The sequence below is a fragment of the Carlito syrichta genome, unplaced genomic scaffold (genome assembly GCF_000164805.1).
Source record: "Carlito syrichta isolate Samal-C Ts95f unplaced genomic scaffold, Tarsius_syrichta-2.0.1 Scaffold312148, whole genome shotgun sequence".
NCBI lineage: Eukaryota > Metazoa > Chordata > Mammalia > Primates > Tarsiidae > Carlito > Carlito syrichta.
In genome coordinates this window covers 233976-249874 of record NW_007256244.1, presented here as the reverse complement: position 1 = coordinate 249874, position 15899 = coordinate 233976, and the positions used below count along the sequence as shown (strand labels likewise).

General features: G+C 41.4%; 1 protein-coding gene across 1 annotated transcript in view; it reads left to right on the top strand.

The window, feature by feature from the left end:
• The window catches only part of MAST2 (microtubule associated serine/threonine kinase 2), an 84745-nt gene that overhangs the window by 40979 nt on the left and 27867 nt on the right, over positions 1-15899 (top strand). The window contains exons 3-5 of the mRNA XM_021718379.1: positions 8579-8654; positions 12998-13076; positions 15357-15511. Coding sequence (XP_021574054.1) covers positions 8579-8654; positions 12998-13076; positions 15357-15511 — 310 coding nt within the window. The remainder of the gene's footprint in view (positions 1-8578; positions 8655-12997; positions 13077-15356; positions 15512-15899) is intronic.

The following is a 15899-nucleotide window of genomic DNA, read 5'->3' as shown; positions in this document are numbered from 1 at the left end:
AGAGTTGGAGTTTCACTCTGTCGCCCAGATTGGAGTGCAGTGACCGCTCCCGGCCACCACAGCCTCGACCTGCTGGGCTCCGGCGATCCTTCCACCTCAGCCTTCCTAGTAGCCAGAATTACAGGCATGCGCTACCACGCCCGGCTGATTTTTTGATTTGTTGTAGAGATGAGTTCTCGCTGCCCAGTTGGGTCTCGAACCCGCGGGCTCAGACAATCCACTCACCTCAGCCGCCCAAAGGCGCGGGATTACAGGCTGAGCCACCGAGCCCAGCTTGATTTTTTTGATTTATTATAGAGATGAGGTCTCGCCAAGTTGCCCAGATGGGTCTCGAACCCGCAAGTTCAGGCAATCCACTCACCTCAGCCTCCCAAAGCGCGGGATTACAGGCTGAGCCACCGAGCCCAGCTTCAAGTATATATTTTTTACAAATATTTTTTCCAAGTCTGTGTCTTGACTTTTTCATTCTTAGCAGTATCTTTTGCAGAGTAGAAGTTAATGCAGTCCAACTTAATCAGTTTTTTCTTTTCATGGTTTTGCTTTTGGTCTCACCTAAAAATTCATCACCAAACCCAAGGTCACCTAGATATTCTCTTATGTTATCTTCTAAGAATTTTTACAGTTTTTAGTTTTATATTTAGGTAATTCTACATTAGGATCATTTTCATGATTCATTTTGAGTTAATTATTATGAAAGATGATATTGATTCATTTTGTTGCATATATAAATGTCCAACTGTTCAACACTATTTGTTGATGACATTATTTTTTTTCTCTGTTGAATTGCCTATTGTCATATATCAATTTACTGTATTTGTATGGGTCTGTTTCTGGGCTCTCTATATTGTTCTGAGTTATGTGTTTGTTCTTCCACCAGTAGTGTGTTATCTTAATCATTGTAGCTTTATAGTGAGTCTTGAGATCAGGTAATGTCAATCTTCCAACTTTATTCTTCAGTATTTTGTTGGCTAACGTGGTTATTTTACCTTTCCATACATACTTTACAATCAGTTTGTCAATATTCAGAAACTAGCTTGCTTGGATTTTTATTGGGATTACATTTAATCTATAGATCAAATTGGGAAGAGTGAACATTTTAGTAATATTGAGTCTTCCAATCTGAACATGCAGTATCTCATTTATTTAGATTTTTTATTTTATTTATTTAGTTAGTTAGTTATTTTACTTGGCCTCACTCTGTCAGCCAGGCTGGAGTGCAGTAGTATGATCTTGGTTGACTGCAGCCTCTACCTCCTGGGCTCAGGCAATCCTGCCTCAGCCTCCTGAGTAGCTGGGACTACAGACATGTGCCACATTGCCTGGCTACTCATTAGAGGGTTTTTTTGTTGTTTTGTTTTGTTTTGTTTTGTTTTGTTTTGTTTTGTTTTGTTTTGTTTTGTTTTGAGTCAGAGTCTCACTCTTTCGCCCAGGCTGGAGTGCAGTGGCATGCTGACGGCTACCGCAGCCTCGACCTGCTGGGTTTAGGCGATCCTTCTGCCTTAGCCTTCCAAGTAGTCAGAACTACAGGCTCACGCTACCACGCCCAGCTAAGAGCTTTACAGTTTATAGATTTTGAACATATTTTGTTAGATACATATAAGCATTTTATTTTTTGTGTTAATGGTATAATGTTTTTAATTTCAAATTCTGAATGCTGTTACAAAGGAACATAATTGACTTTTTTTATTAGGCTTATATTCTGCAGCTCTGTTATAATCACTTATTAGTTCCAGGAATGTTGTTTGTTTATTCTTTAGAATGTTCTATATGGACAATCATGTCATCTCTAAACATAGACACTTTTCTTACTGCACTTGCTAGGATTTTCAGTACAATATTGAATGCAAGTGATGAGAGGGGATATCCTTGCCTTGTTTCCAATAGGTATTGTCAGTTTTTTAGCCTAGGGTAGCCCATTATGGTTTTAATTTGCAATTTCCTATGATAAATGATGTTGAACATCTTTTCATATACTTGTTTGCTATCTAAATATCTTCTTTGGTGAGGTATCTGTTGAGATCTTTTGCCTATTTAAAAAATTGGGTTGTTTTCTTCTCCACCACCATACCCCCACTCCGTGTTTGTTTTCTTTTTGTTGAGATTTAAGCATTCTTTGCACAAGCATTCAGTTTCTCACCACTAAATTTGATGTATTTTTGTTGTTGTTGTTTTAATTTTTTAGTCTGGGTCTCATTCTGTCACCCAGGCTACAGTACGGTGACATGATCACAGTTTACCGCAGCCTCAAATTCCTGGGCTCAAGCAATCCTCTCACCTCAGCCTCTCGAGTAGCTGGGACTACAAGCACATACCACCATGCCCGGCTAATTTTTAAAAAATTTTTTTGCAAAGATGAGGTCTTGCCATGTTTGGTAGGCTGGTCTTCAACTCCTGGGCTTAAGCAATCCTCCTGCCTCCGCCTCCCCAATTACAAGCTTGAGCCACTGCACCTAGCCACTAAGTTTGATGTTAACAGTATGTCTTCTGTAGATGTTCTTCATCAACCTGAGGAAGTTTTCCTCTGTTCTTAGTTTGCTGAGTTTTATTAAAAAAATTTTTAATGAATGTTACATTTTGTCAGATGTTTTTCTGTATCAGTTGATATGATCATTTTTTTCTTTAGTCTGTTGACATGGTGGATTAAATTAATTCATTTTCAAATGTTGAACCAGTCTTGCATACCTGGAGTACATTCCACTTGGTCATGATATATGATTTTTTAAATACATTGTTGTACTTGATATTTCTAATATCTTCTTGAGAATTCTTGCATTTGTGTTCATAAGATATATTGGTGTATAGATTTCCTTTCTTTTAGTATCTTATCTGGTTTTAGTATTAGGCTAATACTGGTCACATAGAATGAATTAGGAAGTGTTCTTTCTGCTTCTATTGGAAGAGATTATAGAGAACTAGTATCATTTCTTCCTTAAGTGCTTGGTAGAATTAATGAACAAAACGTCTGACTGGTGCTTTCTTTTTTAGAAGATTATTAATTATTGGTTCAATTTCTTTTCTTTTCTTTTCTTTTTTTTTTTGAGTTGGAGCCTCACTCTGGCACTGGAGTGCAGTGGCATACTCATGGCCACCCCAGCATTGACCTGCTGGGCTCTAGTGATCCTTCCTCCTCAGCCTTCTGAGTAGCTAGAACTACAGGCGCACCTGGCTAATTTTTTATTTTTATTGTAGAGACGAGGTCTCACTAAGTTGCCCAGGTTGGTCTCGAACCCATGGGCTCAGGCAGTCCACTCTCCTCATTCTCCCAGAGTGCTGAGGTTATAGGCTAAACCACGGAACCCAGCAATTCAATTTCTTTAATAGGATCTTTTTTTTTTTTTTTTTTAAATCCAGAGTAACAATCTCTGCCTTTTAATTGGGACATTTAGACTATTTACATTTAACATGGTTGTTGATGTGATTTGGTTTAAATCTACCATCTTCCTACTTGTTTTCTAATTGTCCCATCTGTTTTCTCTTCCTCTGTGCTTTTCTTCTGCTTTATTTGGGGTATTGAGTATTTTTAGTATTCCATTTTATATCCTTTATTGCTTTATAAGCTGTAACTCTTTGTTATTTAATAGTCACTTTGGCATTTATAGTATAATTTTCACTTATCACCATCTCCCTTGAATAATAGTAAACCACTTCATATATAGGATAAGAATCTTCCATTTCTTCCCTCCCAGACATTATGTAATTGTTTCAAATTTTTGATTCTCAGGTATGTTATAAATCCCAGACCACGTTGTTGTTATTATTTTGACACTTACTGCTTTTTTTTTCTTTTCTGTTTTTTAGAAAGCAGGATTTTTATTTTATTTTATTTTATTTTTTGAGTTGGAGTCTCACTCTGTCACCCAGACTGGAGTGCAGTGGTCGCTCCCGGCCACTCAGCCTCGACCTGCTGGACTCCGGCGATCCTTCCACCTCAGCCTTCCAAGTAGCTGGAACTACAGGCGCGTGCTACCACACCCGGCTAATTTTTTTTAATTTGTTGTAGAGATGAGGTCTTGCCAAGTTTCCCAGGCGAATCTTGAACCCGCGGGCTCAGGCAATTCACTCACCTCAGCCTCCCAAAGCACGAGATTACGGGCTGAGCCACCAAGCCCGGCCGAAAGCAGGATTTATTGAGAGAACAGAAAAGCCCCAACAGTGGGAGGGGACCCGAGGGGGCTGCTCACTTACTGCTTTTTAAAAAGATTTAAATAATAAGAAAAAAAACTTATACATTTTTTTCACTTTTCCATTGTGCTTCATTCTTTTGTGCAAATCCATATTTCCACCTAATATCCTTTTGCTTCTGCATAAAGGACATTTTTACAAACATTTCTTATAGTGTAGTCTACTGTTGAAAATTTCATTTAGCTTTTGTATTTGAAAAAGTATTTATTTCATCTTTGTTTTTTAAAAATGTTTTTGTTAATACAATGACTTCTGATACTAACTAACCTAAATTAAGCCAAACTTTACAAATTAAGGGCATAGACCTCTACAAAACTGCCCTTACTTCAGACACCAGACTCAAGCTTGAGAATTCCCAGGTCACCTCTACTTCTGACCAACTGGATACAAATTCAAGATTTCTTACTACCTCCTCACGCTCAGTAATTCACTAAAATGATTCACGGTAGCCGGGCTCGGTGGCTCAGCCTGTAATCCCGCGCTTTTGGGAGGCTGAGGTGAGTGGATTGCCTGAGCCCGCGGGTTCGAGACCCGCCTGGGCAGTGAGACCTCATCTCTACAATAAATCAAAAAATCAGCCGGGCGTGGTAGCGTGCGCCTGTAATTCCGGCTACTTGGAAGGCTGAGGCGGAAGGATCACCGGAGCCCAGCAGGCGAGGCTGCGGTGGCCGGGAGCGGCCACTGCACTCCAGTCTGGGTGACCGAGTGAGACTCCAACTCAAAAAAAAAATAAAAAAATAAAAAAATAAAAAAAAAAATGATTCACGGAGCTCAGGAAAGCACTATACTTAAAGTCAAAAAAGATCAGGATCAGCCAAAAGTAGAGATGCATAGGACAAGGTCTGGGAGGGTCCCAAACACAAAGCTTTCTCTCTATGAAGCCAATTTGCATCAGCCTCTCAGTACATTGATGTGTAAGAATTCGCACAGGTAATTATTATTAACCAGGGCAGCTCACAGGAACTTTGTGTCCAGAGTGTTTAATTGGGGTTTCATTATGTAGGCATGATTGACTGACTCATTGGCCATGTGATTTAATTCAGTATTCAGCCCTCCTCCATTTCTGGGTGGTCAGGCTTATGTCAGGCTGGTATCAAGTGGCTCAAAGTCCCAGCCCCCTAATCCAGGGGTCCCCAACCCCTGGGCCATGGTCGGTACTGGTCTGTGGCCTGTTAGTAACTGGGCTGCTAAGCAGGAGGTGAATAGCAGGCAAACAAGCAAAGTTTCATCTGTGTTTGCAGCAATTCCCCATAGTTTGTTACTGCCTGAGCTCTTATCTCCTATCAGATTAGTAAGGGCATTAGATTCTTATAGGAGCACAAAGCCTATTATGAACAGCACATACAAAGGATCTAGGTTGCCCGCTCCTTATGATAATTTAATGCCTGCTGTCCGTCGTCATCGTCGTGTCCGTGTCGTCCCGTCCCCGTGTTTCCCCCCTCCCCGTCTCTGTAAAAATTGTCTTCCAAGAAACTGGTCCCTGATTCCAAAAAGATTAGGGACTGCTATGCTACCACATGATTAGTCTTTCTGGCATGGCAAGCCCCCATCCTAAGTCATCTCATTAGCATAAAATATCAGGACTGACCATGCATAACAAAAGCACTCCTATCATTTGGGAAATTCCAAGGATTTAGAGGCTCTATCCCAGGAACTGGGGACAAAGACTAGTCAAATTATTTACTGTACAACAGCTGAGTATAGAATTTTAGGTTGGCAGGGTTTTTCTTTTATAATTTAAAGATGTTGCTCCACTCATCTCTTGCTTTGTTGCCAATGGGAAATCTGCTGTAATACTTGTTTTTGTTTCTCTATATAACATATCTTCTTTTCCAGTCTATCTACTTCTAGACACTTTTACAGTTTTTCTCTTTATTGTGAATTTTGAGCAATTTGATTATGATGTACTTTAGTGTAGTTCCCTTTCTCTTTCTCCTGCTTGGGGTTCTTGGAGATTCTTAGATATGTGGGTATATAATTTATATCAAATTTGTAAAATTGTCAACCATTTCTTCATTTTTTTTTCTGTATCCCCTACTTGAAGTTGTCCTATAGCTAAATGGTGCTGTTTGTTGAGTTTTTTTGCCACAGTTTTTTTTCTTTGAATGTTAGTTATTTCTGACATATGTGTGTTTTATGTATCCCTAACTTTACTGTGAGCACCTGGAAGGTTTCTTTGTACCTCTCTGTATTTTATTCCATAACCAGCACCAGGCATGGTTCTTGGAATACTAGTCATTGTTTATATACTACATATGTCCAGGCCGGGCTCGGTGGCTCAGTCTGTAATCCCAGCACTTTGGGAGGCCAAGGCGAGTGGATTGCCTGAACCCGTGGGTTCGAGACCCGCCTGGGCAACTTGGTGAGACCTCATCTTTACAATAAATCAAAAAATTAGCCAGTAGCGCGTGCCTATAGTTCCAGCTACTTGGAAGGCTGAGACGGCAGGATCGCCGGACCCCAGCAGGTTGAGGCTGCGGTAGCCGGGAGCGTGCCTCTGCACTCCAGTCTGGGCGACAGAGTGAGACTTCAACTCAAAAAAAAAAAAATACACATGTCCAGGGATCTCCCTGAGGCATTAACTGGGCAGTTTTGGGAATCACCAAAGGGCATCTAGTGTTACATGTCAAGGATCAAACTGTGGGTACTTGTTAATCTTTGAGAACCGAACTATGGGAACTTTTCTGTCCTCTCAATAAATCTTGCTTTCTCAAAAAAGAAAAAAAAATCAAATAATTAGCTAGGTGTGGTAGAGCCCACCTGTAGTTCCAGCTACTTGGAAGGCTGAGGTGGAAGGATTGCTAGAGCCTAGCAGGTCGACACTGGGGTGTCCATGAGCATGCCACTGCACTCCAGCCTACTCAAGATCACTTCTCTTTTTTTTTGGAGTCAGTCTCACTCAGTAGTGCAATGATCTGATCACAGCTCACCGCAACCTCAACCTCCCAAGTAGCTGGGTCTACAGGTATGTGCTACCATGCCTGGCTGATTTTTTTTTTTTTTTGTAGAGACGAGGTCTTGCTGTGTTGCCTAGACTGGTCTCAAACTCCTGAACTCAATCAATTCTCCTACCTCAGCTTCCCAAAGTGCTGGGATTACATGTGTGAACCACTGCACCCAGCCAAGATCACTTCTCTTGCATCCTGCTGGCCTGTGCTAGCCAGGAGATGGGGATAAATCATAAGAGATAGCCCTAATACAGAGCCTGGAAAAGATACAGGTGATGCTAGGTTGAGAGCAGATCCACTGGATAAGGTTGTACATTGTGTGCATCTGAGGGCTAGAGGAAGCTGAAAATGCCTCTTCCTAATTAGTTCAACCAAAGAGAATGTCTTTATATAATTGCTACAGAGATGCTGATTGGGATAGTGGGGAACTGATTGAGGTAGGGGGCTGCTGGTTCTTGCTAGATCAGGCCCTGCTAGATGGAGATAATGGGAAACAATAGGACAGCTTTGTGGTACCTTAGGACATCCATGCTGAATGTAGGAAGCAAACTGCCCAAGAGAAAACCAGAGCATGTTGAATTACCAGGCCCTTGAGTAGCTTCAATTCCTCGTAGCCAGTGTGGTTCACAGAGGTGAATACAGAAGTGGGGAGGTAGGTAGGGGTTGGGGGTGGAATCTCAGCACATCATGGAATATGGTGCTTACTTTGACATGGGATTTTGGGTAGAGACACATTAACAACTTCTGCCAACTAGGGACTCGTATGTACTAGCCCCCAGCTAGAGATGGATCAGAGAAATATGGCAGGCCTAGATTCAAAAACTGTTCATGGCTAGTAACAAGGTAAACAAGTTTTGTTCAAAGTTTCTAAGCTTTAAGCTAGCAGGTTATAGGGGACACATGAAAACTAATAAGAGATGGCAGTAATTCCTACACTTGAGGAAGTTGGGTATGCTTTGCAGACTTGGTAGCCTTGATTATGGGCTATTTTTAGGAAACTTGCTATCCTAAGTCCTTGCCTGAGAACCTCTGTTTCCCCTTAAAGCACATATTTTCGTGATTTAGCCCTTGGATGCAGTGTGGAGATATATGTGCAAGAAACTTTTGAACTGGGAGTCCTGTTGCCCTTTGAGAAATGCTTGAGCATTTGTCTATACCAGTTGCATTGAATGAACTCTTTAAGCTTTTGGAAATTTGTGTCAATTTGACAAGACAGATTGGAGCCTGAGATGTTCCTAGCAGGGCATAGGCAAATTGCTGCTAGATCTAGAATGAATGTCTGAGACAACTTGGAAACCAGGGAGAAAACCCACTGATGGGTGGGCCTGAGAAAATAACTATATAGGCTAATTGCCAATGCTTGGGGAAGATTTCTTGCCTGAAGGTCATGTTAGCCTTCCTCCGAAGCAGATCTCACAGAGAGTTTCTTTTCCTTTCCCCATCCACAGGTAACAGTCCTTTGGACAGCCCCCGGAATTTCTCTCCAAATGCACCTGCTCATTTTTCCTTTGTTCCCGCCCGTAGGTAAGTTGATAGAAAACCTCTGTGATCAACACTTGTGGCACTTGGATGAGTGGTAGTTGAATGTCACATTCCTTTTTAGAGTATTACTGCTATTTCAAGTGTGTTACCTTGGGCTACCAACCATCAAAACTCCTTTGCTTTTCTCTCTCTTGTAATCATCTTGTCCAAGTTTTTCTTTCTAGGTGCCTTGTGCTTTGTGTTTGAATGGGGGAGTAGATGTCAGAAATAGATCTATTTTTATAGCCCTAAGCCCAAACCCCTTCTGTCTTGAGGGTATGTTTCAAAGCATTATACTCTCAGTTGAGAGCTATGCTAAGGTGATCCATGAGAAAATGAGGACCCAAAGTGATACTTACTCAGCTAGTTCCAAGGAGGAACTGGAAGGGCCTTCCTCTCTCCTTGGCTTTGAGTTGGGGTTCATGTGGGAGAATAAAGAGATTACAGGGACTTCACTTATCCTTTTATGAATTTAGAAGGATTTGGTGTGTACTTAGGCCTGCTCATATTCCCCCTCCAGTGTCTCTCTGAGAGTAATAGAAACCTGTCTGTGGCCTATGGTAGCAACCCTGACTGTTCTACCCATTTTTGGAGTATCACCTGGCCTCTAGAGAAGTCTGAACTGAATGAGATGAATCCATCCACCACATACCAAGGCTCCATACACAAATTATTTCTTTTCAGAACTTTTCTAATGTTCAGAACTTTTCTATTTGTTAGCAGAGTTCATTTTTTAATTTTAAAATTTACTGTGGTTAGATTTAGTCTCTGGTGCTAGGACCTATGGAAAAATTATGACTGCAGATTTGGAACTTTAATGGATAGAGAATGTAATATACCTTGAGGCCAGAATAATTTTAATTCTTAGATTACTTTTCTAAAAAGACAATAGAAAAAGAACAGACTCCTAGAAACAGCATTAATTCAGTATTCAAAGGACAACCCAGAAGAAACCCATCCCCTTCTTCCCCAGGATTCTTTGTAGCTAAAAAAAAAAAAACCAAACAAAAACAAGCATGAACAGGTTGGTAGAAGTTTGATGACTGACTCAAGTCCCCCTCCTGACTCAGTTGCCTTATTCAGAACAAATTTTGTTCAGGTTTGTTCCAGGAGTTCATCTCTCCTACCCTGTGTAACTTCCAATTAGTTAAATAAGGATCCAGGTAGGATCACTTACAGTATAAGAATCTGCTGGATTGACGCTTTTGTTTTTCCAACCCAGCTGGAGAGACTTATCCCAGACTTCTTGCCTGGTCTGTGTATGAACTATATAGCCTCAGAATAGGTATGAGCTAATACAACAGGACCTGTGTCCACATCCCCATGGGTGGCATTGATTCATTTCTCATTTATTTGATAAATGTTTACCGTGTACCAACTAGAGCCAGGCACTCTGCTAAGTGCTTAGATATGTAGTAAAAACAAAAGACATAGTTCCTACTACTCTTGAAACTTAGGATCAGGAAAAAAAAAAAGAAACTTAGGATCTAGTAAAGTGTGTACTGGTTATTGTAGGGAGTGCTGTTCCCTCAGATCTTCATTTAGTTGACTCATTCTTTTCATCCATGTCTCATCTTAAATGTCACCTCCTCAGAGAGGGCTTTCCTAAACTGTCTAAAATCTTGCATTCGTCATCAAATCATCCAGTTTTATTTTCAGACTAGTACTTTTCAGTACGTAATGTTTTCTTATTTGCATGTTTCCTGTCTCACCTCAACCAAATCAAATCACCTTAACAGACATGCCTTAGTTTTGTTGAAAGCTATGTCTTCTGGTGGAGAGACAAATGAGTGGGAGACAGATGATAAATGAACAGATAATAAATGAACAGGGGAGACAGATAATAAATGAACAAGCAAACAAACAAGTATATGGCTATAAACTATGACAAGCACCATGAAGGGAAAGAACATGATGCTGCATAAAAGAACAAGAAGGGAATAGAGCTCAAGACTCTCCACTGGGTGGTCATGCAGAGTCTCGCTGAAGGATGAGATGCAGCTGCCACGTTGGGTATGGTTGGGTGTGAGGACCCAGGTGTGTGTAGACCATTGCAGGCAATGGAAATAGGCAAATTGCTGCTATTGATGTCCCCATTTCTGCTTCATTCCCTGAGCTTCAAGAATATAACCAACTAGGAAGCTTTGGGGCTTAGTATTACCACTGAAATCCAATCAGGTCTGTGCTAGGTGGCATGGCATTTGAGTCATGTACATGGAATGTGGATCTCTGGACTGCCTTATTACAGAACATAGTAGGAAAAGCTGCTAGTTATTGGTAGGGATGAGGGAGGAGTGTTTCAACCCTACCAAATAGGTCATCAGGAATTGTTTGTTCCTCGATTACTGAGGTCAGGCTGGAGCCTTACAGGATTATTTCAGTTTATAGTTTATAGTATCACACAAAAGACAGATTGAATGAAACACTTAGGCCAATCAGTCCTACAGTTTTACTTGAAATTACCACACATTCCTAAGTAGGTTTGTCTATGCTAAGCCAGACTAAATGCCAGGGGTCAAAAGGATCACTCTCTCTGGTTCCCTTTGGTTCTCACTGTAATGTATGTTTTTTTACTACAGCCATGGCCACAGAGCAGACAGGTAATAGCGGGTATGATGGGGAGAGGGACTGGGAAGCTGCTATGCATGGCCAGACAGTATGGTTTGTGATTTTGTGGTTAGTGAGAACTGATTGTGATGATTCTTCTCTGATTGTGGGCATAAACATTGGGCTTTTCTATCTAGCAAAGAGGCCCAAAGGGATCCCCCCCCTCTATCTGCTGGAACCGAGGCTCAGAACTCATATGCTTGAAGACAGAAATTGCTGAATAATTCCAAGCTTCTGAGCTTAGGGACAAGTCACTCTCATTCCCATAACTTTCCCTAGTCACCCAGGTGACTGATGTGACCAGATAGAGGAAAGAGGAGCATCATATGATGGCATTTCTTATGACCCTGATGGCTTCTGCTCTTATTATACAGAGAAATAGCTGGCTGCCATGCAACTGATTTTCATTTCTGTCTAAAGGAGGAAAAAGTCACATGTGAAAAAATGTGTTTGTAAGGACTTGGGAAGCCCGTCCCTGAGTTATACTTGTCTCATCTTTGCTGAGCTGTTTTCCTGGAACTGACTTGCTTTATGTTAAAGCTCCCAGGACCCAGCAAAGAGGTTAGAGAGAACATCGTGTCCGAGCACCCTACTGGACATTTTTTTGCCTCAGAGACTGGGTTCCAGCAGTTATAGTTACATGTGCTGCTTCCTTGGTGGCGTGAAGTTTGAGTCATTTGCATGTGGCATGCAACCCTGGGCTCTCCCCTTACAGAACAGAGTAGACAAGCTGCTAGGTATTGGTGACGGTAGGAAGAAATGCTTTAAAAGAAGACACCCTAGCAAGATTTATTCCTCTTGTTGCCTCTTTTTCTCCCCACCCCTGCCATAACAGTGAGACTATTATACACAAATCACCCAGATCTCTGGATCTTAGTGTTTTCTCTGTAAGCTGTAATATGCATTTGTAAAGATCCTCCATTGCTGATGTTATAGGTTCTATAATAGCAAAGAAGTGTTTATCCAGCTTCAACCAGAGCAGTCTCTACAAGAAGAATATTTGACACCACATCCCACGGTCCAGGCAAAGAATCACATGTTCACACCATACTTTTCAAATCAGATACCTGCTTGATCTTTCTTATCTATAGTACAAGTAGTCGTGGTTTTTTGTGATGCTTTGGATCATCCTTTTGAGAGCAGCAGGAAGCCTCCCCCAAAGTCTCATATACAGCCAAGGTTATGTCATCTCCCTCCTCTTTCATAAGGTTACTGTCACTCTTTGGCAGGCATTCTCAGGGACTGGTTTTATGGTTCTTAATAGATTCTAGACAGCCTATAACTATTTTCCATTGATTGATGTTCAGTTCAGATGGTGGTCTATTTCCTAGTTTTCAACCCAGTGCCCTAGGGAAAACCAAAAACCCCTTCATATGGAGCTTTCAAAAAAAGGAAATAGCTGCATTTCATCTGGAGTTCTCTGTCACTGTTTCTCTGAAAGTGAATAAGTTGAGAATATAAAAATATTTATTTCAAAACCACAGTATTGTATAACAGATGTTCTTATTCAAAGTCATGGACTCTTTTATAGTCTAAAATGTCTGTCTTTGCAGTGAGAACACACAACAATAGGCCCCATGTAGGAAAGAGACATAAAAGTATACTGGACCAAGTAGTATGATCTTAAGTAAAGGCGGGGCCCACCAGTGCATCAGCTACCCCCAAAATGCTGACAGGCAGGCATCTTCTGGGCTCAGGGTGGGAGTCCTATAGAAACTGCCTAATTTTTATTTATGTAGGACTGATGGACGACGCTGGTCTTTGGCCTCTTTGCCTTCTTCAGGCTATGGAACCAATACTCCTAGCTCTACTGTCTCAGTAAGTAGCCAAATCTATGTTCGTACCTCCTTTGCTCTGATGAAGTACTTCCCTACGGGTTACTTAGTATTGTAAAATGGTTCTCAACTTTTCCTCCAAAGCCAAACTCAAAGAGGTTGTTTGGGGATGATGCTGAGTAGGCCAGGTGAACCTGCGCAGCCATAACTAGATTAATAAATGGGTAAACCAGTGCCCTTTCCCAGTGGAGACAGAGGGGGGCTTGAGAATGAATATTTACTGCCAGTGAGGCCCAACATGGGGACTCCTGAAAGCACTCTTTCCATACTCCCCCTAACCTTATTTCTAGAACTGCAACCAAGAGCAGATCACCTCTTCCATGTCCCAAAGACTTGGTAGACTCCCCCCTTTTTCTTTACCTTTTCCTTTGGAAAAAAAAAAGGGGGGCGAGTAATTGTTACTTGATATACAGATTTGATGTGAATCAGTGGAAGGCTGGACTTGGCTCTAAAACATTTACTTATATTTTTTTCACATAAGATTGTAGCCTAAAGCACAACAGATATGCCAGTTGCTACTATGCACAATTGACCCTAAAATAAGTCCTCCTCATTGAGAAACTTTTTATAAAAGCCAGAATGAGAGAGTTGGCAACCTTTTTCCATAAAGAGCCAGATACATAGCAAATGTTTTAAGCTCTGCAAACCATACAGAAACAGGCCATAGACCTGGTGGTCCCATCCTCATTTCTTTTAGCATTCTTCAAGTCTTCTCTGCTCAGTGTGTCTTTGTTCATGAATCCTAAGCAGGGAAAAGGAGTATCATTTCCTTTCTCGACCTGGATATTACTCTTAAATTAATCCGAGATTTCCCTGATCTTTGGCGACTACTAAGCTTAAGATCTTACCCTAGTAAAACACTCCTTTTTCCATAATCCTTTACTCAAAACAAGTGATTTTATTTTAGACTTTAAAATACCAGTTTTGCCCACCATAATTTACATTGCCCTACCAGTTTCATGTTAACTGTAGTTGGTAAGGATACTTTTTGCCGCTTCAATCAAAATCATTTATAAAAATGTAGCCAAGACAGAACCCAGTGGAGACCTTCCACAAACTGTTTACAACTTCACATATTAAAGGATTCCATGAGGAAAAAAGTGCACTATTAGCCCCCCCCCAAAAAAATGCTGACTTCTCACTTAGTATTGATCCTGTGACAACTGAATTATTTCACTGTGGTGCTTCAGCTTTGACTCGAAATAGATTTAAATATTTAAACCCAAGATCACATTGATCAATTGGTAAATAGAAACTGGGCTGACAGTGTTCAGCTTGCCTGCTCTCTTTGCCAGTATTGTAAGGTAGAGGGGGAATTCCCTGATCCTGGGGCAGGATGGATCTCCTTAGGAATACCTGCATCTGTGGGAGTCCTGTGGTGGCACTAGCGCACTCCCTCAGGTGGCCTGTTGTGATTGGCAGTGGGCTCTCGTCAAGAATCCTGTCATTGAGCCATGTTTAGAATTCATTAGTGTTTTCAGGTCCTATCTAATCTTCAGGTCTAGATCTAAAAGTAATTTTCTTCCCTACTGGTGTCCCTGGATTCTGGGCATAGGCTATACATCCTCTACAAAGACAGTCTCCTCTGAATAGTAGCCAAAAGGAAACATTGCTGAGGCCATTCCTGGGGTGGATCTCTCAGGGTTGTGGAAGGGAAAACTTAGGGGGTGTCATTTGTAGTAGCTGGGCATACCTAAAACATGTTCCAAGCCTGGAAGAAGGATTTTTTTAATTTTAACTTTTTTTCTTTTTTTGAGACAGTCTTGTTGCCCAGGCTGGAGCAAAGTGGCACTTGAACTCCTGGGCTCAAGCGATCCCCCTGCCTCAGCCTCTCAAATCACTGGGACTATAGTCATGAGTTACTGTGCTTGGCAAAGCATGATTTATTAATTATTTACTATTCCAACTAGCTAAAAGTTTCATTGAAGGCAAAGGGTTCATGCAGAAGAATCTACTTTTTATCACCTAAAGAAGCTTCTAGGTAGTTACAGAGTTCTCACATCCCATAAAGGTCTGGGTCCAACTTTCTGCCCAACTCTTAAAGGACTCTAGTGTTTTGGCTTCCTCAGGACTAAGGTCTCTAAAGGCTAGAGATGAAAAGGATAACGCACAGTCAAGACTAAGGGGAGCAGGGGAAAGAAGACCTGTTTTGGGTTTATTTAGGGTTTACTTTGGGAAGTCCTTGACAATTTTTATTCCTCCTCCATTCCTGGACTGCTCTCGGACATGTCTTTAATGCTGTTCTTAATATTTTCCCCTCTAGTCATCATGCTCCTCACAGGAGAAGCTGCATCAGTTGCCTTTCCAGCCTACAGCTGATGAGCTGCACTTTTTGACGAAGCATTTCAGCACAGAGAGTGTACCAGATGAGGAAGGACGGCGGTCCCCAGCCATGCGGCCCCGCTCCCGCAGCCTCAGGTAAGGAGTGCTCACTGCCTGCTATCCCAGTACCTGTAGATCTCAGCTTGTTTGTGTAGCACAAGGGCTGGCGGACTTATTCTATAAAAGGCAAGACTGAATATTTTAGTCTTTGTAGGCCATACATCTCTGTCACACTATTCAACGCTGCTATTGTAGTATGAAAGCATCCATAGGTAATACATAAATTTTATTTACAAAAAAAATAGCAGACCACATTTAGCCTACAGGCTGTAGTTTGCCAACCCCTGGCATAGCACATCAGCTAGCTTGTATGAGTCAAGTCTAGCCAAGCTCAAGTCCTTTTTGGCTTCAGGTACAGCCCATCCCATCATCCCAGGAGATATTTAATAATGCTATCAAGTAGTCCTTCTCTTTTTTCCTTCGA